Below are 21,963 nucleotides of genomic sequence, written 5' to 3' on the forward strand. Positions count from 1 at the left end.
GCACCGAGAAGTGCTGCCTGAGGTGATTGAAGTGCCATATCTATACGACAGTTGTTCACGTACTTTGGCGTCAAGATCTAACTTTGGATCTAATGCTTTCCGATCCGGACATCCAACGTATTCAACTTATCGATGATTCTATACGATCACGCAGACTTTGGGTTTGCCTCGAACTAATATCAGAACATTCTGAACAAGTCTCTTCTATACGACGGATCACCCGTAGTATTCCTTCGCCAGTGAAATTAATATTGGGCAGTATGACAATGTATGTTATGATACATCAGGTCGATGGTTAAGCTTTAATATTTATCTCTCAGCCTTGCCGAAGGAGATCACCGCTGTCGACTCCGGGTTCTGCTTTCAACTTCGAGATGGAAGCCCTCCAAACCTGGCATGATTCTGGGGGAGTGGTCCTTCGACTTTCGAAGTCTGACAGATCATGCTGATTCCAACAATTGTGAGTGGTAGCGTGGCATGTAACAATATCTTATGATGACGGTGGGGAGCATAGCCCTCAAACTTTGCATGTACAATCAACAAGAAAGCCCTTCAGCAACCGCCGGAAGTCTGCGCTTCGCCATCAGCCCTATGCCAGCTTTTAGCCCCAGTAAACGCAGGCAGATCCCAGCACAGTTTTTGGAATCGCACACATCAAATCTATCGCCTGGGATCTTTACCAGTCCTGAGACCGAAAAAAGCGGCGATGATTCTGGCGGAGTCTCACAAGGACCTGGCTCACAAAGAGGTTTGCCTTCCGTCTTAGATCTCAATCTTACTTTCAAGGAGCCAGACGAATATCGGAGACCTGAATCGGTTGTCCGACAGATAACTGCCGCATTCCGTAACCTCAAGGGAGGGCTTTATTTGCGAAAGTCAGGCACCCCAAGAGATACCATATCCGTTACATACTCAACAAACGCACTCGAACCAAATGATGTATGAAATGATTCGACCCACCGATTAGGGGACATTCTTTAAAATGCCCACAGTTCCTCCTGGTTTACATCGTAACGGCACTCGGCCACGCCAGTCCCCGACACCTACTTACGAGCAATTTATTAGTTTTTGTAACTCTACATACAGTCTCTGCGCGCTCTACAGGTAAAAACGGAACAGAAAGCCAGACCCTTATACATATTATCGCGTTCACTGTTCAGCAACATTGCACAATGTACTGTCTGCGGTAGATAAATAAAGAATCAAGTCGTATGTATGATAGAGGGAACTCTCACATAAGCACTTGTGCACGTTGAAGCATCAGGACACGGAAGCTTATGAAGGCAAAGCTTCCTCTGGCTCGCGCTGCAGCCAAAGAACTTGTTCAAGTTGCCCTCTGTGCCATATGCTACTGTTTACGGCCAAAAAGTACACCGTAGCATCAGTGAACCGGTGAAGATAGTAAGGCTACCATACGGCTGGCAAAGTTAATGATAAAGGGAGAAGGGAGGAGTGCTACTGAGTAGCGCCTTTATTTGTGCATGTTCGGTTTATAATCCAATCCCCCCGTAAGCTAGTTCCATCCACGTATTGCCAGATGCACGCCAGACGCTCGAGGCCCACCCGTAGCAGAGCAGTTCGTCTATAGTTCAAGGCGATAATTGTGTTACAGCCATCCATACGTAGTATTTATACACAAACCAACCAGCGTAGGAATGCAGATATGTAGAATTGGAGAATGAAAAAAGTGAATAGCAATATTTCCTGCACTGGCCCTCTGAAACCACCGCAACTTCACCTAGGTGCTTGCCCAAAGGGGGGAAAAGTAAGTAAGGAGCGTGACATTGAAAGAAGCGCGACGAGGGGTATCATCGGAAAGGAATGGGTTGTGATTGTCTGGCAAATAACCTGGCGCATGGTGTGGCAGAAGAATAGATAGACAACAGAAAGAAATAATTTCATTCGATATGCAACAAAGCAGGTCGTGAGCGGGGTCGTGAGTGTTCTTTTAATTGAAGGTGCCCATGCTGGACGGCGGTGTTTGCTGGTATACTTGGTACATATATGCCTGATAGAGGTGCTGGGGGACATTCTGAGTATTGAAGCCTGGCTGACCCATGTTAAGGATGCCACCAGGTGCGAGATTGGGAGATTGATTGCCGTATGGAATGGCAGAGACGGGAGTGGGAGTCATGGAAGGAGCAATTGAAGGAAGTCCGCCATTACGACGGATAGAGGTGCGAGGACTACTCATGTCCGGAGAGCGAAGGGCAAAAGGATTGAAGGGATCCGAGGAGGGCGAGAACGCAGAAGGTGGCTGAGAAATACGGCTGCGTGGCGCAGGAGCTTGACCATATGCAGGATCAATGTGCAGTTGCGGGGGCCCAGACTGGGGGTTCTGCCCACCCATCTGCAACGCAGCCATCATCGAAGCTAAACCCTGATCGTTCGAAGGGTAGCCAGACGGCAGGCCAGGCACTCCATAGTGATTTTGGTTCTGACCCTTCTTGCCAGGTGGACCATTAGTGGTGTATGTGGGCTGGTAGTTTGGGATGGGAAGACCAACTTCTTCAATCAGCCGACGATAAGCCTGGGTAGCGATAACCTTAAGCTCGATTAACACCCGCTTAGTGGCCTCAATATAAGTCGGCTTGTCAATAGGGTCGATGAACGGGCTAGTCAAGATCTTGTGCACAACTGCCACACCGTTCACTTGGTCGCCCAACACGTCAGTAAGAACATGGTCCCCAGGAGATGAGAACAGCGCCTGGACGATTTGACGAGATGCTTCGAACTCGATCTTCTGGTTGACAATCCTGAGAACCGTTAAAGATGCCAATTTGTGCGTGCACAAATGCGATAGGTGAGGAGTGAAACGAGGCGCAAGAAGGTTGTACCGCGAAGGGAAAGAAGATGTGTCAAGCAACCATGTCAGCAGCAGTGCGCCGTTAGGGTTCGTCGCCAGAGGAATAGAGTTCAAGATCACGGCAGTAGCAATACGACGTTGCTGGCTCAACGTGATATGTGGGCTCTCAAGACACGCTCTCATGCTGCGTGCACCGAAGCGACCTTGTGCGATCTCCCACATACGATCGACCATGGCGTCGAAGATGAAATCATTGGCAGGAGCCCCAAAACGCAGACAACACCTAATGATCGCTCAGTAATCGATGATAAGGGAATAGGAACATCGATGCACTTACTGAACCACATAGTTACCAAACTGATCAAGCAGCAAGGGCGGAGCATAAGCCCTCAAGTTTTGCACGATGAGCCCGACCTCCTCGGGAGTCTGGACACACTCAATGATCTTCTGTGCAGCCCAAGTACCGTTCTTGTGAATACCAATCATCGCCAAATGAGGTGTGATTCTTTCCAGCATCGCAAACCGCGGGACAGAAGAGCACTTTTCAAATAGTTTTTGTACGACCTGCAGCATACCCAGGTGAGCCACGGCAACCGGACTCGGCGTGGGGATACCCACCGTGTTGCCCAGCCAGTCCGAGGCCAAGTCGACAATCTCGCCATCCAAAAAGTCACCAGCAACTTGATCAGTTTCCTCCACGGTCATCGTACCAGAATCCAGCCTCTTCCGGAGTTCGCGCAATTTTGAAGCATCCCAGCGCCTGTTGTTAGGTCTCTCAGAGACGAGTGGAATCGTCGTGTAGTACATCGTCGGGGGGCGGAACTCTACGAACGCCGTGTCAGAGACCCCCTGAAATCAGCCACCGAATCAGACGCACCTGACAACGACTGAATATCAAAATCAGCATCAGGGCTACCAGCCGTCAACTCCTTCATGATCATCTGCTGCTCCGTAACCGACGGCAACCATCCGGCAGGCTTCGACAAACCGTCAGAAACATACGCGATATTGTGCATACCAGAGCCAATCATGCTAAGCAAGAGATTCGAGCGGTAGTTCTCCACCTGACCACCAAGCACTTGCTGGTCTGCTGGGATAGTGGACGCACCCTTCACGCTGCGAAGAGCGTGGATAGTGGCTCCGACGCTCAAATCACCAATACCCTGCACTGCAACGCTGGGACTTTCATCTTGCGTTCCGTTGCCTTCCTGACCGTTCTTGACAGGGACCTTGGCAAAGCCAATACGGATAGCACCAACATCACTACCAAGGACATCACGACCATTTAATGCCTTCCTGGCACGCACAGCGTCATCCAGACGTTCAAAGTTGACTGCCCAGAGGATTAACATCAAAACACCTCACAGCACTGAATACTCACTGAATCCACAATTTTTATGAGTTAACACCCTCGCGGATTCGATAGGTCCATAAGGACTGAAAACGCTCAAGATCGTCGCAGGTGTTGTAGTGCTTGGAATAGACCCAATCCACAGCGCACGAGTAGGCGTAGACTGCAGCTGCGCATCCAATCCGCCAAGGCCAGGGCTGCTGGCCTTACTCAAACCACTGGGAGACGTGGCGCCAGAACTCGTAACAGTCGTGCCCTTAGCAGGGGCAACAGGAGCACTGTCCGCCTTCCCAAAGCCAATGCGCACGGTCTGCCCGTTCGGCATACCGATATTCCCGCCTAGACGATTGAGCACATCGTCTTTGGCTCGAATAGCATCTGCTTGATCAACAAAATTAACGAAACCGCACTCCTGGAACCAACCAAACATCAGCACCTTCTCATCCAATCAATCTCAATCACGTACCTTCTCCGGCAAAAGCCTTAAACTCTCAATAGCACCATACGGCGCAAACACATGAATAAGCTGCTCACTCGTGACAGCACTATCCAAATTCCCAATCCATAACGATCGCGTAGGCGTTTGGATCTGCGAGTTATTATTCACCTCAGTCTTGGGAGACACAGCCCTTCCCTGCGAATTGGGCGCAGCGAGGTACGACGACGCACGACTCAACTCGCCATTAGGGAAATGCACCGTCGGCGAAGACGTCCCCCGCGCACTCGACATCTTCGCATCGCTCTTCAAAATCCCAGCCGGATTAGATAGGTTCACAAGACTCCCGCTTGCAGCTGCGAGATCGTTGAGATAGGGGGATTGGGCTTCACTAGTCGTGGCGCGGCGCTGGAGGGTACGAATGGGATCATCGAGCGTTCCTACGGAAATTGCTCTGGGCCGGGATGAGAGCGCGCTCGCAGGCGTTAGATGGTCGCCCTGCTTGAACCCTTTTGCCACGTATGACGAGTGGAAGAGACTGGCGTCTGACATGGAGCCATCATACAGACCCAACCGTTGACGGTCGTACGGCTGATTATCATGCGCATCAAAGTACTCGTCTTCCTCCTCTCCATTAGGGGTGGCGAGGAGAGACGAAGCACCAGACGAGCGCGTACGATACGGGTTTGAAACCGTACTCGCCCTCAAGCGCGGTGGATTAGCCAGATTTCCAGCGATAGCAGCCTGCGCTTGGGTCCGTAGCTCCGATATAGTAGCAGCAGGTGGCGGTCGGTGACTATCATCCAAGCCAAGATAATCCAAGGTATGAACATCAAAATCATCGACCGAGTCTGCGGACGTAACGGAGCGTAACTCATCCAGAACAGGAAAATTGGACCCTGAGCCATTAGCGGAGGATAACCATGACGATGAGAAGATAGAAGGGCCAAATGCGTTGGAGAGACCGGCTGAGGGTAACGTTAACGAACCTGACCTCAAGCGACTGTTACGCTCGGAACCGACTGAGGTAGGAGCTGCCTGTGGGGCCGCTATAGTAGTGGGATGCCGGATGGTAGGGCGCGAGGATACGAGGATGCTAGGAGGCGTGTTGGCGGCCTGCCTCTGCTGCAACTGTTCGGCAAATGATTCCGTTGAGGGAGTAGTACTACTCAGGGTATTAGATGCTGCAGCGAAACGCTGAGCAGCGAGATGGACATCAGAAGGTAGAGTTCCGGCTCGGGCTCTCCTAAAGCCCGGTGGATAATTAGAAGCGGATGTTGTAGAATCATCACTGGGGGAAGCGACGGTGGTGGTAAAGTCGTTTGGAGGAGAACCGCTCGGAGGAAGAGCGCGCAGCGCAGGTGGCCTATATCTAGCACCGTTCAGCCGTTCTTCCGCCTGGATCTCCCGTGCCCTGTTCACGAGCGTGGTAAACGAAGCAGATCGGCTAAAAAAAAGCTAGGAAAAATGAGACGTACCTCTTTGCATATGCAGCAGAAGGGGCTGGGGGAGGGGTCTTTCCCGAGGAGACTCGTGAATAGGAGCCATTGTTGTCAGAGGCAGATAAAGACATTATAGCTAGGCTTATTTTGGTGGAATTAGGATTAGCGTTGGGTGGATGGGATGATTAACGGACGACTAGTCCGTTGTTTTTGTCGTGCAAATGATAAGACTCGATGCCCAAGCCGGACCTATGATTGAGATGTGAGCCTAGACGAGCAGGGTCGTTTCGTTCGTTTTCACGGTGGCAGTCGCGAAGCGAGTCGAGACGTGAAATTAGCCTGTCACAAAAAAAAGAACGGAATAGAAAAAGCCAAAAAAAAAAAGGAGTTAAAGCAAGGATATTGGATTGGACAGTCAGTCCAGAGAGGATGTACTTTAAGAAAGCCTGGGGACTGGGACCAGGGAAATATGCAAGTACTAAGTAAGATGCTACAAATTCGCTGGTTGGGAGAAACCTGGAAAGAAATCCCACTCTGGCTTTTCATACTCCGCTATTCTTCCCAAGCGCCATCATGAACTTACGAATAATTTCTTTGTTATGCTTGTGTTACGCCCTAGATTCTTGTTCGTCCACCGCATCAGAGACACTAGTTTCATATGTAAATTTTCCGAGTACTGCCAGTCACTGCCCCACAAAGCGCAGCATTTCTATCAGGAGGACACTGATTGGTGATTAATTGATTGATCATCATTCGTTTAAACGCTTCCTCATTACTGCACTGCTGCGTGCAACAAGCGAGTAAACTATGAGTGGGGGCTGTGAGCTATAACATACAAATGAAAGCCGGAGGACGAATGTGTATGCTGCAATCGACCCCACGCTCGCAAAAATGCAAAAGTAGGTAAAAAGGCGAGCGAAGGGGTGACTGGGGAACCTAGAATACTTGGCGCATCTTTGCGCAAAGAGGTATATGGGTCGATATCTGATACAGCTCTAACGAACGAAGCTAGCAAAAAAGCAACAAAAAAATCAGTCCAGAACGAAAAACTGCAAGCAAGCAGTCAAGCAAAAGAGGGGGCTTGAGACCTGAGGAACCTTGCAGTAATGAGAATGAGTTGAGCAAATGCATATCAAAGCAGTTTGAATGCCGGTCGAGTAATGCGCCGAAAGTTGATGGAGCAGTGAACATAATGGAGTTTCGGACCGTGAATGGAGTGGCGGACCGTGAATGATAGCAGACCAGATCAAATCTCACGCATGTCTCGGCCCCCTCATCCGGGGCCGCACACCACGCGTCCGAGCAACAGCGTCCGCAACCCGTTTCGACCGCCTCAACGAACGACCATCTTTCAAACTCCTTGGCTCCTCTTCCACGATCTCCACATCCACATCCCCGTCTGCGTCTGCGTCAGCGTCCGTGTCTTTATCGCATTGGTTGTCTGTGTTGTGATCACGTTCGCTGTCCACGTCTTGATCCCGTTCACCTGCGTCTTGATCCCGGCCATCCATCCATATATCATCCTCGCCCACCTCCTTCTCCTCCCAATCAGGACACACGCACAGCACACGAAACATCTCCGCCTCCGTAGGACTCAGCGGCGGCTCTCCGCTTCCAGTCCCATGTCCATTTCCGAGATCGGCGCTTCCTGGTCCAAAATCGGTGCATCCAACCCCGAGACCGGTACTTCCGCTTCCAATGTCTAGACCGGTGTGTTCGCTCCCCAAACTAGCGCGCGCACTCCCAAAGTCAACACCGCTCCCAAAATCAATCCCATTCCCCAGACAAGCACTCCCATTTCCAGAACTAGCATTCGGTCCTAACCCCGACGCAAGCGCTGCCAGCGCAATATCAAATGCAGGAAGCACGGGCTCTGCTTCGACTTCTGCTTCTGGCTCGGCATCTTCCCGAAGACTCCATACTTCGTGGACTCTTGGTATAGACGTGGGAAGTGCGGGGCTAGCGGACATGGGCAATGACGACGGCGGTAGCGACGAAGCTGAATGTGAATGTAACTCCAAAGACGAGGAACGTGGATGCAACTCCGAAGAAGACGGCGGAGCATACGATTCAGCCCTTGACGGGGGCGAAGTCGACTGAGGCGGAGATACAGACGACACCCGTGCCGACACCAACGATGAAGGAGACGACGAGCGTTGACTCCCCACAACCCTCCCACCCTCAAAACACACTCCAAACTGTCCCAACATCCTCCCAGGCTTACTCGCCCTCCAGAAATCTCTCAAGGCGCTCGGGAATCGCATCACAAGCTCGTCGCTCAGGAATACCTCTACGCTTGTTCTTAGTGTTTCATCTTGAGAGCAAGCCCGTTCTGCTTGTTGGGCACCTGCCTGAACACTCGTCCTCAAAAACTCCCTCGCACAATCCAACGACACCCACACACCCGCCACAGCCGAATTCGGATGCTCAAACCGCACAGCGCTCGGCGGAAGAGCCGGGACCGCAGCGGCACAGGGTGATGACGATGGTGAAAACGCGGCAAGCAACGGCGTAAGGTTTACGAAATCCGTGTCTAGCCTCCTCAGAAGTGTCCGCGTCGTGTGAGGTGCGCGAAGAGGCAGCGTAGTTTGATACACCGGTATTCCTGAGACACGGTTAGACACAGACCACCAAAAAGAGAAGAAATAGGACGAGATGAGATGCGACGTACCTTCGACTTGCGTAGCGCTGACAGGTGGATCGCACGGCACACACGTGTGGACTACTACTACTTGGTCTTTGCGTTCAGGGAGAGGCTGTAGATCAGCCATTTGGCAGTCTTTACTGGATGATGAGGAAGCGTCGGGTGCAGGTGATGCGAATCGTGTCCGTCGAGTTCCCTTTTCCCACTCTAGCTCGAGCTCAGCGATGTGGACACTATCAGGACCAAGCAGTTCTGCATCTTGCCAGTCCAGCACGCTGTTCTTGCGCTCCAGAGACGGTTTTCTTCGCATGCGAGGGCCGAGGAGGGGAGCTATTGACCCTTGGTGACGCAGACAGTGGCGACGAATAATGGAACGTGAACCCCGTGCTCGAACCAGGGGACGTTGGAGAAGGGGTGAGTGGCGACATAGGAGAGAGCGGGAACCCACTCCATGGTACACTCGTAGGCGATAACGACAATCCATTCAGCGCCTCCGATGCATCTTCCTTCTTAATTTCAACATCCCCACACGCACCCGCCCAGCCACTATCAAACTCCCACTCCCACATCTCAAGTTCCTCGACCTTGACCTCTGGAGCAACCGCATGCCGACTTTCATTTTCCCGCGCCACCGAAGCGAGCCCAGACCCTGGGCATGAATATGACCGCGCACGATTGAGATCTAGGTCCTCCCAGGCATCTAGCATGTCCCTCACGTTTTGACTTGTGCCAATACTATTATCTTCTGCTTCGTCTTCTACTTTTACGCTCACACCTCGAGATTCCTCTTCATCGCTTGAGAAGTCAAAATCGATATCCTCCTCGTGGTCAGAATCTGGCGGAGGTGATGCGCTTCCTCTTGATTGGTCGATGGGTGGCGGCGGAAATACGTATTGAAGGGAGGGAGGGGATACGGGGGTGTAGCATGGGACTGCGATTGATCTGCGAGGGTAGGGTGGAAGGCAAGATGGTTCTGGACTGGGCTCTGCTGGGGACATGTCAACATCATCGTCAGAGGATGTATCATGGGAGAGATCGATGATGTCTGTGTGATCTGTAGTAGTGGGAGAGGGACGGAGACGTAGGGTAAGTTTGACTTTTGGAGGTCTTTCAGGTTCGTCTTCTTCTTCGTCAGAAGAACTGGAGGCACTCTCTGCATAACCGCTATCTACAGGACTTGAGCTGGGCGATGGACTGGCCCTCTCTGAGAGTCTGTCAGTGGCGCGACAGCGTCTTGAGATGAATCTTTTGCGTTTCTCTCCGCACTTTTCCATTGGATCGTGAGATTGCTTTCGAGGCTTTATATTTGAAGTGGAAGCGGGGTAATTTGAAAGAAGAATTCCAGCACGAGAGAAAGGACAGGACACGCCACTAGCTTTCGAAAGATACCATACGATTGTGCCACGACGAAAGTTTGTGTGGCGACCAGGAGGGATGTTCTGATTTGGACACGTGGAGTCGAGTGGCTGCCTTTGTATGGGTGCACCTCCTACACGGGAATGGAGTGCAGGGACGAGATCGTCGTCAGCGGGTGTGCCAGAGAGGGGTGTGACGAAGAAGAAGAGGGTGATCCTGTTGAGCCTCGCATCGAGAGAGATGGTTTCGTATGTAAGTAGTTATTGCTTGCGACGCAGCAGAAACACTAGGGTAATTGTGAGTAGGGTGAAGAGAGAGAAGAGAGGAGAGCATACTTCTGACACACGAGGCCGAAGTTTAAAGTCATTTCCGCAAGGTCCTTGATCGTCATGGCGCGATTGTCCTAGAAACACACGCGTGAAGGTATGGATAGGAACGAGGAAAAGGGACTGACCACGCTGAGGAAGCAACGACCGATAGCATGAAATACCTTGCTAGTGGCGTCTTCAGGGTGTAGCATGACATTTGGAAGTGGAAATATTGGGAAGTGAGACTGATTTGGAGTTGGTTCTGCTGTTGTTGGATGTGGTACTGGTTTTATACGCCTTGGTTGCGGTGATTGACGAAGACGAGCGCTTGGTTTAAGGATTGAGTTGTTCCTTATTCTTGTACCATAATTGTGTGAATGGGAAGTATCAGACATTATAAAGCATTAGTTGTTGAATTCGTTAAGTCGACCAGCGAAGGGAGTTTATTGAGTGAGTGAATGGATGGATGATGGTGGTAAGAGGAAAAGGAAGAGAGGCGCTACAGACCAAAAAAACTAGATTACTGCGTATCCCCCCGATCAAAATAACGTAAACCCCTTTTTGATTATGTAAAATAAGTAACTAAACTTTAATTTCACACACAACGTGAATTGCTCCGTCTAATGCCGTCATAGAGAAAAACTAATTTAATATTCCCTTTGTCGCATCCCTATTGTGTCTCACCCACGTTGTCCCAACCTATTCGCTTCTTATCAGTCTCAGTATCTTGCCGCTCGCGCACTGGTAACTACGCGAACTGACTCACCCCTTGCAGACTCACACCACCAATATTAAATTTGGCGCACTCTCAGGAGTCAACGGTATCCTCCGTGTCAGGCGAAGAACCGTGAGCGCATTGATGGGCTTGATGGTAGCACGTTGGATTTGGTCTTAACGCGTGCAATGAAATGTCTCACGACCCCATCACCTTGGCGTGCTGCGGTTGAGTGATGCGGATAGGATTGCCAAGCCGTACTACGCCCGTGCGCCACTCTTGAGGCGAATTTGCGCAATCATTGACGCCGTTCGCAATGCCAGGTCATGATTCGGGGCAAAGGCTGTGTAATAGTCTAGAGCGGATCGTCAGTCGCTTAATATGTATAGGCCTTGTTAAACTTCTGCAGTGGTATGAGAGAATGCAACTCTTGAGGATCCGGAAAGTAGAGATCGATACTCATATGGGTTAGTCTCCCAATAGAAGCAGGTCCTCGATCGATGACGATAGAAGAAATGACTGTCTTCTCATCTGCCTACAGGAGACTAGATGGATTCTCCATAAACCTAGCATTCCTCACCCGGACTTCGGAACGACCCATGATCTCTCTAATTGCGAAAGCTCGCAGTCGTGATACTCAGCTGTAGATACTCTAGTACCATAGCTAAAACCGCATCAAAAGCCTAAGCGCCACTGATGTCCCTGGATGATCATTAAAGCAGTAGGTGTCTTTCAGCGGTCCGCGAGTCACAAAAACAAAACTCATCAGGATCAACATCCATAACTGATCGATGATCCCCGGACTTGTAGGGCATAACAGATATCCCAGGCTAGCCTGGACGTGTATGTATTTCAGGACAGCGTGTCGCGTTTGGTCGTGCAAAGACGTGTCATGACTGGGTCAAAGGCTGTGGACTAGTTATACTAATAGCTCAGGCTGCTGCCCGGTAGGTTGGATGGTTCAGCAACTATAAAAGACATGAAACGCACGTGCTGTGGTATTTGGAGAACGGGATTCTCACGAAAGGCCATTTCGAGCAGAGATCAAAATGAACTGCGCAAAGCTAAAAAAAAAATCTTAGGTGAGCCGTTCTGGATGCTGTACGGCACACCCCATTCGAAATAACTGCGAAGGTGCTCACGGATAAAAACGTAGCAAGTTGTGAGAATCCACGCATGTGCAAATTTTTGGAAGTGATGAGCGAAACCAATAAGAATGAAACAAATTCAACGCTACACTAGAAATTAGAACATCACCATTGGAGGCACGTTCGCTATGTCATGAATCTGCCCGTATGCTTCACTACGTCCCCGACGGAACTCAAAAATATGCCATGTGATGGTCGTAGTTAACCCATGTCGGTCTAAGCAGGAGAACCTTCCGTTAGGTAACAGCAAATGGAACAATGGACAAAAAACAGACGAATTCGCCTGTTTCAGACGCCCAAGATTGGATTGATGATCATTAGAAGGAACGATGGAGCGGTGTATCCGTAACTGTGTGCCTGCGTGTCGCGAGCAAAGCAAGAAATGGTGAAAGAGCACTACACTACGATAACTTGAAAGCCCGAAGGAGACTGTAGTCAGTGGCTGACTAAGCTACGGCCCCTCGCGTAGGGGTCCCTCACTCCAACGACTAACTTCCTTCGTCTACAAAGGACTGTCTAGGGATAGGATTTTTCTTAGGGCAGGTGTAGATTTCTCACTCAAAACAGGATCTCTCAGCCAGTCGTGAGGTTGAATGCCTTTTGTCCTTCCGCTACAGGACGTCCGAGCATCAAGCCACACAGAATGCTTATATCCTGGTCAGATCAATCCTCTGTGCGAGTTCTCAAAACCGCTTTGATATAATTACTTCCTTCCTGTTGTGGCGACACCCAATTTGAATGCTGGAGCAACTCTTTCTGGCCTGAGGCTCCCAACATGACTGACGCAAAACTGGCAGTGCCCAAAACAATCAGCAGCCACTACAGCAAGTTTCATGAGCTTGTCCTGAATAGGCCCGACCAACGCCGTGCGAAGGATATTTTTCGCAAGGGCAGAATCGTCGAGTTGGACACATCACCGGAATTCGGATCCTTGATACTGCAAACCATGCTATGAGCCCCGTATTATGCGAACACCGGACGAGCATACTGACGTGCATTGATAGTCCATCCGAGGCTATCGTCCAGTGTTCGGCTGCGTTTGGCTTTCGGTCAACAGCGTTCCATCCGTTGAATGTGGTCATATACATTCCACTTGCAAGGTTTAGGACTGTATGCGTGCCGTATGTCCTTCTACTTGTCTATGTCATACTCATGTACTGTAATATTAGCTATACCATAGAGAAAGAGGATGTTTAGAAGCAGCTTCGACGGCTGTCTGAAATGAAGGTGCTCACCATTGTAACCCTCAAGCCCAGACCCACGTGAGCAAGTCGAATGCCGCCATGTATGTCTTTGGAGCGTTCTTATCACAGATACGATGATTGCGGAGACCTTATGTCATTATCGATGTTCTTACCACAGATCTGCTGGTAAATTGCAGTTCCGGAGCTTTTCTCATTGGAGCCTTATCGGACAAGAATACAAAGAACGCAGAGGCCTAGCCCAAGTACCATAAAAGAATTTTGGCTGTGCCAAACGATGTCGCGACTGCATATTAAAAATAATCAGCAGAGTAGGTCAGCGAGTTTGGTAAGCTTACCAAGTGCCTGCGCCTTCGATCCGCTCGCCAGACGGAACTATGTTCCACTGTTCTGATTAGTACTAAGCAGTGGTAAAGGTCGTAAGGGACGATGGCATACAAACACCATACGGCAAAGACATACTGTGGATGAGGCTCAGTGAGGACGTATGCGTGTCGTCTCAGAGTGGTTACAGACGTGGCTATATAGTCCTCAAGAAGAAGGTAATCATATCCGAAAAAGTTGAACGTAACTCGCCTGATGAGAAGGATTCATGTACACATGGGGTATGATCGGTCTGACCCTAGAGTGTTCTTATCGCACATACGGTTGCGGGGTATAAATGCGGGCGTTAGTTTATTTTAAGGTTAATCTTCTTCTTCCTGATGTCGCGCTAGGACAATTTAATCATGAGCATGACACCGATTTTAACTGACAAATATTTTTCCACCTGTGACTTCCACTGAGGCTGGGATCACTTGCATTGGTATAAGGAAGCATTGCCTCCGAGGTCCAGTACAAAACAAAACGCTGGGGTAATGAATGAAATCGACGTGCTCAATGTAAGCAGAGTGGCACCTGAGTGAAGTACGAGCAGTAAGCATGGATAAGCGCGTTGATGTTTACCAGGGGGGTCTCCTTTCCTCTTCCAATCACGACGCCCTCACCGAGCCAGGAATAAAATCGTACTTCGCAAGCTATGGCATATTTCACTGTCATCGCAAGGAGCGATGTTCCTTCGAAACAGCGTTGCAAACGGATATCTGATCGATTTTGCAAAAGTGAGTAATATTTATGGTGGTGACTGGGGCAGGTGTATCAAGAAGAGAGCGAGATTTGCGAACAAGGTTGAAAGAGATGACAGGTCAGCGCTGAAAAGGTCGGGATTGAACATTGACCGCGCTTACCCCCGTGTCACCGGCTGTCACCGAGCCACGCGTCGGCAGCAGCCTACGCACTACCACAGTAGCAACGATTTCCCGAGACCATGGAGGAAAAGTTACCTTTTACGTATGCCCAACAACCTGAGCTCGCCATCCGACTTCAGTTCGGTTGCGCAATTGTGGTAATCCGCCTTCCTGTTGCAAGTCAGCATGCGATACGATACAAAATGCCTAGATGAATTGTTCCACGCAGGTGCTGTCAAGGTATGAATAAAAACGTGTCAGGTATATCCTTTCTTCGAGATGCAGACAGCTACAATATCTCTAGCGTTCTGACGTTCATCATGTTATCAATAACAACCCTGTCCTTCACCTGCGCAGTGATATTGCGGTCCGAAGCAATTCTCTTATACACGCCACCACGCTGCTGCGCCAACAAAAGTGCGCTAAAAGGCTGTCCAAGGTGAACGATGAATCTCAACGCTCGGTGAAACTCCGAATTAGTCGCCTCATGGTCTCTAGGGGGCCAGAGAGGTAGATCATCCGAAGGAGATGAAGGCTCGGGCAAATCGTCCTCGTCTTCAGGGTCGAGATCATAACGATTCCACGAACGGACGAGGAAGAATGTCTGCCGTGCAGGCCATCCAGGCGAAAATTGAGTCAACCTGTCTTCCGTTGTGATTTGCAGGTCTTGGAGTCCGTCTGCCTTGACATTATAGATACGACATTTACCCTGGTCTTGATCAGGCTTCAATCTGACTTCTGTGAGAAGAAAGGCGATGCAAGGCAGTTGCAGTCTGGAATTCGCGAAACGAGGGGGATTGAGGTTGTCGATGAGGGCATACAGTTTGGAAGCCGAGTCTACAGCCACAGTATCTCGCAGCGTGGATATTGATGTCTGTATTTCGTCTTCAGATAGAGGTGGCGGCGTGCACGGTGGAGCTTTGTACGACGTAATGTCAGCCGGGAGACAGCTATTGAAGTCGGATGATTTTCCGACCCAATCCAGGGCAGTTATATCGCCCGACCGAGCGATGATCTCCTGTAAGAGCCGCCCAAGCGCATTTTGTCTATTCTCGCCGTAAATGACAGGTAAATGAATGCCGAAGATGCCAAACAATGAATAGGCGATATCTTCCTGCAATGTGGTAACACGGCTCGATGACCATCGGAGTTTCTCTCGCGCGCCCCTCATTCCCGGTTCGAAAGTGATGAGGGACTGAGTATTTATACCTGTTGAATCTGCCAGTTCCTGCATGATAGTGCCAGACTTCTTGTGGTTGGGAGAGCGGTCATTAAGGTAGAGGGTCCAATCTTGTTGGTAGAAGAGAATGATTTTGGGAGCGAGGAATTCCTGAACAGTCCATCCTCGCGTGTTCCAAGCGCAGGCTGCGAGTGCGTCAGGCTTCGACGAAGGCAGGACATCTGACAAGTGGACTATTGTAAGAGCTGAATTGCGATACCAGACAAACATGGAGTTGACCGATCGTGTGAGCTCAACATTGTTATTCTGGTCGATGCAACAGGTATCGCTCCACGCCCAGCAATACCCGGCATTACGAGCGACTTCGCAGAACTTCTGCAACTTCACAGTTCCTCCGACTGGATCCAAGTGGTATACGCTTCTGCCCTGAACGTCGTGCAGCAGTAGCTCCTTGCTCCCCCACCTATGTGATAACATGGCCCAACTGAAGTATTTCTCGACCTCTTCTTTGATGGGCCCCGTTTGGAGGGGCGCATACGTCATCGATGATGACAAGATCTTCCTGTACTCTGTGGTTTCCATGAAGGCATTGATTTGTCCCTCTCGGTTGTATAAATGACCAGTGGAGGTGTTGAGTAAACGAGGTGGGGAATTTTGCAGCTTGGCATCAATGGCTTCTTGAATAGCGCGAAGTACTTCGGATGGATCGACATACTGCTGGCGCAGTTCTGGAAACATAAGGTTAATCGTATTCAAGTCGGTGCGCAAGTTCCTTGAGGCTTACCTCGGTTGTGTGTGTCATCCAACTTAGAGAGCATGATGCTGAAGACCTCAATTGCTTCATCATAGCGTTCGGCTCGATGAAGCACTCCATGCTTCACTTCGTACCCAAGATACGACGAAGGGTTGAGTTCAATGGCCTGTAAATCGGTATTAGAATAGTTGCTACATAAATGGTAGATATCATTTACACCTTTTCTGCATCTTGAAGGGCCTTCACATAGAGATTTTGGCCTACATAGGCCTTACTGCGGAGCACAAGGAGGGACTCGCATGAGGGGTCCAGCACGAGCGCTGCCGAATATAATCCGATAGCCATCTCAAAATTTCCCCTACCAATAGCCTCGTCTGCCTTTGTAACACAGCGTGCAGTACAGTTTTTCTCGAAGGCTAATCCACCGCACAGTAAGTCTCATGCCCAAGTCATCTAAGATCTCCAGCACTCACCAGTGGACCATTCGAGGCACCTGTTTTTCGCATCCTCATCAATCATCCGCATCATGTATTGGTGAGATTCGGCGGCTTCGATCACTCGATCGACACGGAGGAATACGTCGCACCGTCTTTGGTTGACAGTTTGCCACAATGAATCCAAGTCCCAGCCGAAGAGCTGTCCAGTACATCATCAATCAGTGGAAGTTTGCTCTGCGACGTTATGGTGACGCACCACCGCGAATAGCTTCAATTCGGGTTCAAAAAGTGTTCTGCGAGAGAACCAGTCGGCTATACTTAGAATACTATCGTTGAGTAGGTCCGAGGCTTCCCTGTACCGCCCATCCTTAAAAGCAGCTAATGCAAGCAGCGCACGTAGATACATCTGAAGAGTGTATTTCAGCATGAGAAGACTCGTGAGGTCTAGCATAAAGCTTACGTTAACGATGCTGCGCGAGCGTGTATGTGAGTGCTGATAAGCGGTGGAGAGGTCCTTAAGTCGTCGCATTGCCTCATCGTGACAATTAGCATTAAAAAGTGCAACGGCCTAGAAAGAGATGGCATCGTTAGAGAAAGATGTCAGCGAATGATGACGAGAGTACCTTGATCAATAGTACAAGATCGATGGCAATCGGATCATGATTCAAAAATACGGAAGAGAGATCAAAAGCTTCCATGGCATCGCAGAGTTGGTCTTTGCCGCAGAGGGCGATGCCCTTGGAAATGTAGCCCAATAATGAGGGCTGGATGGCAATGGACTATGCCAACAAGTTCAGTCAATCTGTGTTCAACAGTATCATGATAGGCAGGGCATCCGACCTTGGCTGCGTCTTGAAGTGCATCGTCCCACTCAAAATGTCGCGCCCTTAAAAGTGAGCGATTGGCATAGATGTCGTGGCTGTTGTCACCTTTGCTGATTTTTTGGGTCAGCAGCTCTTTAGCGGTATCCAGATCCCCGGGAATGAACGCATCGCGGACCGCTGTGTCTATAGCGAGGATCTACATGAAGGAAGCTCAGATTCCGTGATAAATAGACACATCGAAAGTGAAAAGCTCACGTCAAGTAATGAGTGATTGTCGTCACTGCCAGACGCTTCGTCACTTTCCGAGGGATGATTGCTCAAACTGCCGTGATCCTCTGCAGGATGTTGCTCGAGTACGTCCTTGATAGACCAGAGCCAAACCTTCCCTTGAACATCTCCACTGACAAGCAGTTCTCCATTGGGAGAAATTGCAACACAGTTAACCCCCGTGGTGTGCACGAGCGCCTTTGCTATGTGCTGGTGTGTCTTTGTGTTCCACAGCCGCACAGTCGTGTCGTCCGAGGCAGTGGCAATGAAGGAGCCATCAGATGAGATGGCGAGTGAGAGGACCCAAGCATCATGACCGATACAAGGTTGACCGATCTGCAAATACCCAGTCGATGAGTCCCAGAACTTGACTGTTTTGTCATATGATGTGGAGACGAGTTGCTGGCCGTCAGCTGACCAGACAACGCTTCGAACCAAATCTTGGTGAGCGTAGATTTCGAGAAGAATTTCGGCGCTATTGGAGCGCCAAACCCGGATGGTACGGTCAGCTGATCCAGTGGCTAATTTTAGCCCATCTGGACTGAACGCGACACTGAACACCGAATTACGATGACCCTTGAGTGTTTCGAGGACAGCGCCAGTCTCTGTATCCCATACAACAATTGTTTTATCTTCTGACCCGCTAGCGACTCTCTTTCCGTCGGGGGAGAAGCAAACCGATAAAACCCAACTTCTATGTTGTATCAGTGACGACTTGATTACCATCTGGTTGCTCAAGTTCTCGACGTCCCAGATGATGATTATGTTATCACGTCCACCGCTCACAATTCGCGTCTCGTCTGGCGATATGGCCACTGCTTGCACTCCATCCCTGTGTCCCTCGAATGGCCCTCCTACCAATGTTCCATTTTGCACATCCCATATTCGCAGGGTGCCATCCATTGAACCAGTGACGACCCGTCGGCCGTCTTTGAAGAATGCGGATGCTTGCACTGATTCCGTGTGCCCTTGCATGGTGCGCATTGGGGTTGGTTGCTCTCGTATTGTCGGCGCCGGTTGTCTTTTCAAATTGGGATACGCATCTCTTGCTGCATCAGGCACCCCTGACATGTTGCATTGACCTAGGCACAGAGATCGACGGTCAGTAGCATTTGAGATGGACGAGGGGCATACTTTGTGAATTTAGGTACGTCGTGGATATTGTGTGGTGTGAGTAGTGTATTTCGGCCTATAAGCAACTCACGTAGGCGCTTATCCGCGGTTATTGTTTCCTCCGTAATTACTACCGCTGCTACGGCGTTGATATTGTTGCGCTTCTTCCGTCAGTCGTCACTACCCCCTCTTTCTAATCACCTGACATATACCAATAGCTCCTCTATTCTGTGCACAGTGAACCCACTCGATGTGGCTGATGCGATTCTGCACCACGGCCATTTTTGCAACTAAATATTTCTTCTACCAACCTTGTCTTTGATTACCCTTTGTAGCGCACCCTGCTTCGCCACAAGATCAAAAAGGCCGCCAAGTACGCGCCCAGTGATATCTTATCACTTCAATGTCACATGCGCCGGGTGACCGTCGGACCAGCGCATCTTACCGGTGTGCGCCCACTCGTACGATGACATCGGATCTGTATTGCCCGGACCTGCCTAGCACCAAATTGTGTCCTATCCGTTTATCTCCACGAGGTGCCTGATGGACTCCCAGAACCAAATATCAGCTAACGTACTGGAGTAAACCCTCAAGATATATCATGTGACCTATCGAAAAGGTCATTGCTATAAGCAAGGGTCTGGTCTCTCTCTGGCGATGTTTCATAGGTTGTATAACTGGAATGCTGCTCATCGTATCCACATGCTTAACCGTTGTATTGTTAGAACTATGTGATGCGATTATTGACTGGACGGCAGTATGAAAAGATTTAAGTCCAGTTGATGTGCCAGAGGCTCTGTGCATCGTAACATGTCAGAGTCAGAGTCGCGAACGACTTCGAATTGAAAGTGGCACGCCACTCAATCATATGGAATTGTGGTTGCGAGCAAGAGAAATGTATAACCGATACTGCGTATGTAACCTTTTCCGACCGAACGCTCAAATATTAATGAAGGCTGCCTAAGGTCCCGGAGCATAACAGACTGTCAAGAGTACATGACAAGGAAGTGAAAATCAGGGCACCGTCGACAACTCGGGCAATTGCTGCGATGTAGAGGTGAATGGCTTGGCTTCAAGCCGCATTCAATTCCTCCCAAGAAATGAAATGACTGCCTGCTCCGCACCGGAACCATGCGCTTCTGGAAACCAATTATATCCCGCACTACATTTTCGGTCCTCTGCAAGACGATTGAGTGTACTCTTGATCCCCGCCTGCACATTGGCATCCGTGACACCCTCCTCTCCTGTATGAAGCCCACGTTCAGCTTCTTCTCGGGAACGCTTCCCTGCCTCCACTATGGCAAGTTCCGCCGCTCGTCTTTCCGAGCTCGCTTTATTGGCTTCAGCTTCTGCCTCCTTTCTCGCCCTTTCATCTACTACCGACTGCCTCTCGGCTTCACGCTGCCTCTCCTTGGCTTCTTCTTCGGCCAGCTCATCAGTTGCCTGCTGAGTTTCTGCCACCTTCCTGGCTCGTTCCTCGGCAGCTGCCTGTGCTTCCGCGTCATCGGCCTGCATCTCACATTCATGAAGTTCACGAAGCAGACGCCCTCCTTCCTGGTCATTAAGCCAAGTGGCAGAGACATCCACTGAAAGAGAGCGTAGTATGACCGAGGTAGGATACTCTGAGACGTGGAACTGCAGGTACAAGTGGCTCCTCTGGACAATGCGGACATCAAGAATGATCTGTTGGTGATCCACGAAGTGGTTCCACTGGCCCTGCAGGTCGTTCTTCTTGATGGCCAGTACGGATGAAAGACACACGGTGTCAGCGCCCTCACGAGTCCGAGGCACGACAGTTATCCCACCGCGGTAGCTGCCGTGGGTATTCGAATTCGTGCTGATCCCATCCGGGATTACCTCTGAATCAGCTGTGGCAAGTAGAATATTGGATTGAACAACAGAAGCCCAGTGATCATTTGCTGTGCTATATTTAACCGTATACGAGAATGATGTGAGTGTTGGGTGGACCTTATCTTCTGGGATAGGGACATTTAATGTGAGTGTCCAGTTCCCATCCTTATTGCTGATGAGCTCGGGAATGGGCTGCACGGAATATGACGCATGTGTGTGAATCATGTGTATGTCCTGGGGTGGGAAGGTGCTTGACGCCTGAATGGTATCGGTAGAGGGTGGGGTGGTCAGGAATGAGGTCACGGAATATTGGGCGACCGTCCGGGAATTGATGGTGGGCTGGACATACACTCCATGTGGCCCCAATAGCTGGCCGAGTGCAGTGGTGAGTGCTGGGTGTATACAGCCGCATTGCTGGTCGTGGGGGCCATCGGGCTGGTTCATCGGTTGCCTCTGCGTTGGACGCTCCACTGGCCGAGACGAAGGCCGGCGGTCGTTTAGCTGGGGATGATATGGAGGAACGCTGGATTTCATGAGAAGAGGGACTGTATAATTGTTGAGGCGAGGAGGTCTTCTGGTACGTACCTTGACTCCAGGCTTGGATAGGTAACAGGATATATTGTTTATGTCTGCGGTCACAATCCTCCGGTCAGATGCAGTAAAAATAGTGTTTATCTGAACTTGCAGATGTTTTTGAAATGCCCTGTGGTGTTCCCACTTAGCAGCCCACCGTTTGACAAGATTGAGAATTGTGTTTATGAGAATAGGCCACTGGTACGTTCGATCGTATCATGGAGGCAATGATATTCATTTTGCGAGCCCAGAACTATGGGCGTTAAACTTCCGGCTCTGAGATCTAGAGGACGATAAAGGCCAGAAATGTGACATTCTACAGATCTAGGC

At 50.1% G+C, this 21,963-nt stretch overlaps 4 protein-coding genes across 4 annotated transcripts; 1 reads left to right on the plus strand and 3 right to left on the minus strand.

Annotated features, from left to right (window-relative positions):
• The first annotated feature begins 31 nt into the window (after window positions 1–31).
• On the plus strand, window positions 32–1,312 carry DFJ58DRAFT_214142 (uncharacterized protein). The gene is made up of 3 exons (XM_041379279.1): window positions 32–268; window positions 321–460; window positions 515–1,312. The coding sequence occupies exons 1-3, from the start codon at window positions 93–95 to the stop codon at window positions 943–945; spliced, it is 747 nt and encodes a 248-aa protein (XP_041246820.1). The 5' UTR covers window positions 32–92; the 3' UTR covers window positions 946–1,312.
• A 636-nt stretch (window positions 1,313–1,948) lies between these two features.
• On the minus strand, window positions 1,949–6,166 carry DFJ58DRAFT_656452 (uncharacterized protein; the record flags this gene model as incomplete). The annotated part of the gene is made up of 7 exons (XM_041381901.1): window positions 1,949–3,089; window positions 3,144–3,370; window positions 3,425–3,630; window positions 3,684–4,139; window positions 4,188–4,569; window positions 4,624–6,007; window positions 6,072–6,166. 7 exons carry the CDS (start codon window positions 6,164–6,166, stop codon window positions 1,949–1,951), a joined length of 3,891 nt encoding a protein of 1,296 aa, XP_041246821.1.
• Window positions 6,167–7,288: 1,122 nt separating this feature from the next.
• On the minus strand, window positions 7,289–10,738 carry DFJ58DRAFT_725007 (uncharacterized protein; the record flags this gene model as incomplete). Its single annotated transcript, XM_041385167.1, has 6 exons — window positions 7,289–8,640; window positions 8,707–9,018; window positions 9,074–10,251; window positions 10,310–10,321; window positions 10,371–10,438; window positions 10,490–10,738. The coding sequence occupies 6 exons, from the start codon at window positions 10,736–10,738 to the stop codon at window positions 7,289–7,291; spliced, it is 3,171 nt and encodes a 1,056-aa protein (XP_041246822.1).
• Window positions 10,739–20,073: 9,335 nt separating this feature from the next.
• On the minus strand, window positions 20,074–21,946 carry DFJ58DRAFT_214303 (uncharacterized protein). The gene is made up of 2 exons (XM_041379281.1): window positions 21,646–21,946; window positions 20,074–21,583 (listed from the first exon to the last, which is right to left on the minus strand). The coding sequence occupies exon 2, from the start codon at window positions 21,502–21,504 to the stop codon at window positions 20,293–20,295; it is 1,212 nt and encodes a 403-aa protein (XP_041246823.1). The 5' UTR covers window positions 21,505–21,583; window positions 21,646–21,946; the 3' UTR covers window positions 20,074–20,292.
• Window positions 21,947–21,963: the final 17 nt, after the last annotated feature.

This window comes from Suillus subalutaceus, assembly GCF_016647625.1.
Source record: "Suillus subalutaceus strain FC151 chromosome Unknown DFJ58scaffold_23, whole genome shotgun sequence".
NCBI lineage: Eukaryota > Fungi > Basidiomycota > Agaricomycetes > Boletales > Suillaceae > Suillus > Suillus subalutaceus.

What these genes read in the sequence shown, in the direction of transcription:
- DFJ58DRAFT_214303 (XM_041379281.1), bottom strand. Translation starts at nt 21,504, where the DNA reads ATGAACCAGCCCGATGGCCCCCACGACCAGCAATGCGGCTGTATACAC.
- DFJ58DRAFT_214142 (XM_041379279.1), top strand. Translation starts at nt 93, where the DNA reads ATGCTTTCCGATCCGGACATCCAACGTATTCAACTTATCGATGATTCT. An exon ending in ATATTGGGCAGTATGACAAT is followed by an intron (nt 269 to 320) that starts GTATGTTATGAT and finishes TTTATCTCTCAG; the next exon opens with CCTTGCCGAAGGAGATCACC. An exon ending in TCATGCTGATTCCAACAATT is followed by an intron (nt 461 to 514) that starts GTGAGTGGTAGC and finishes TGGGGAGCATAG; the next exon opens with CCCTCAAACTTTGCATGTAC.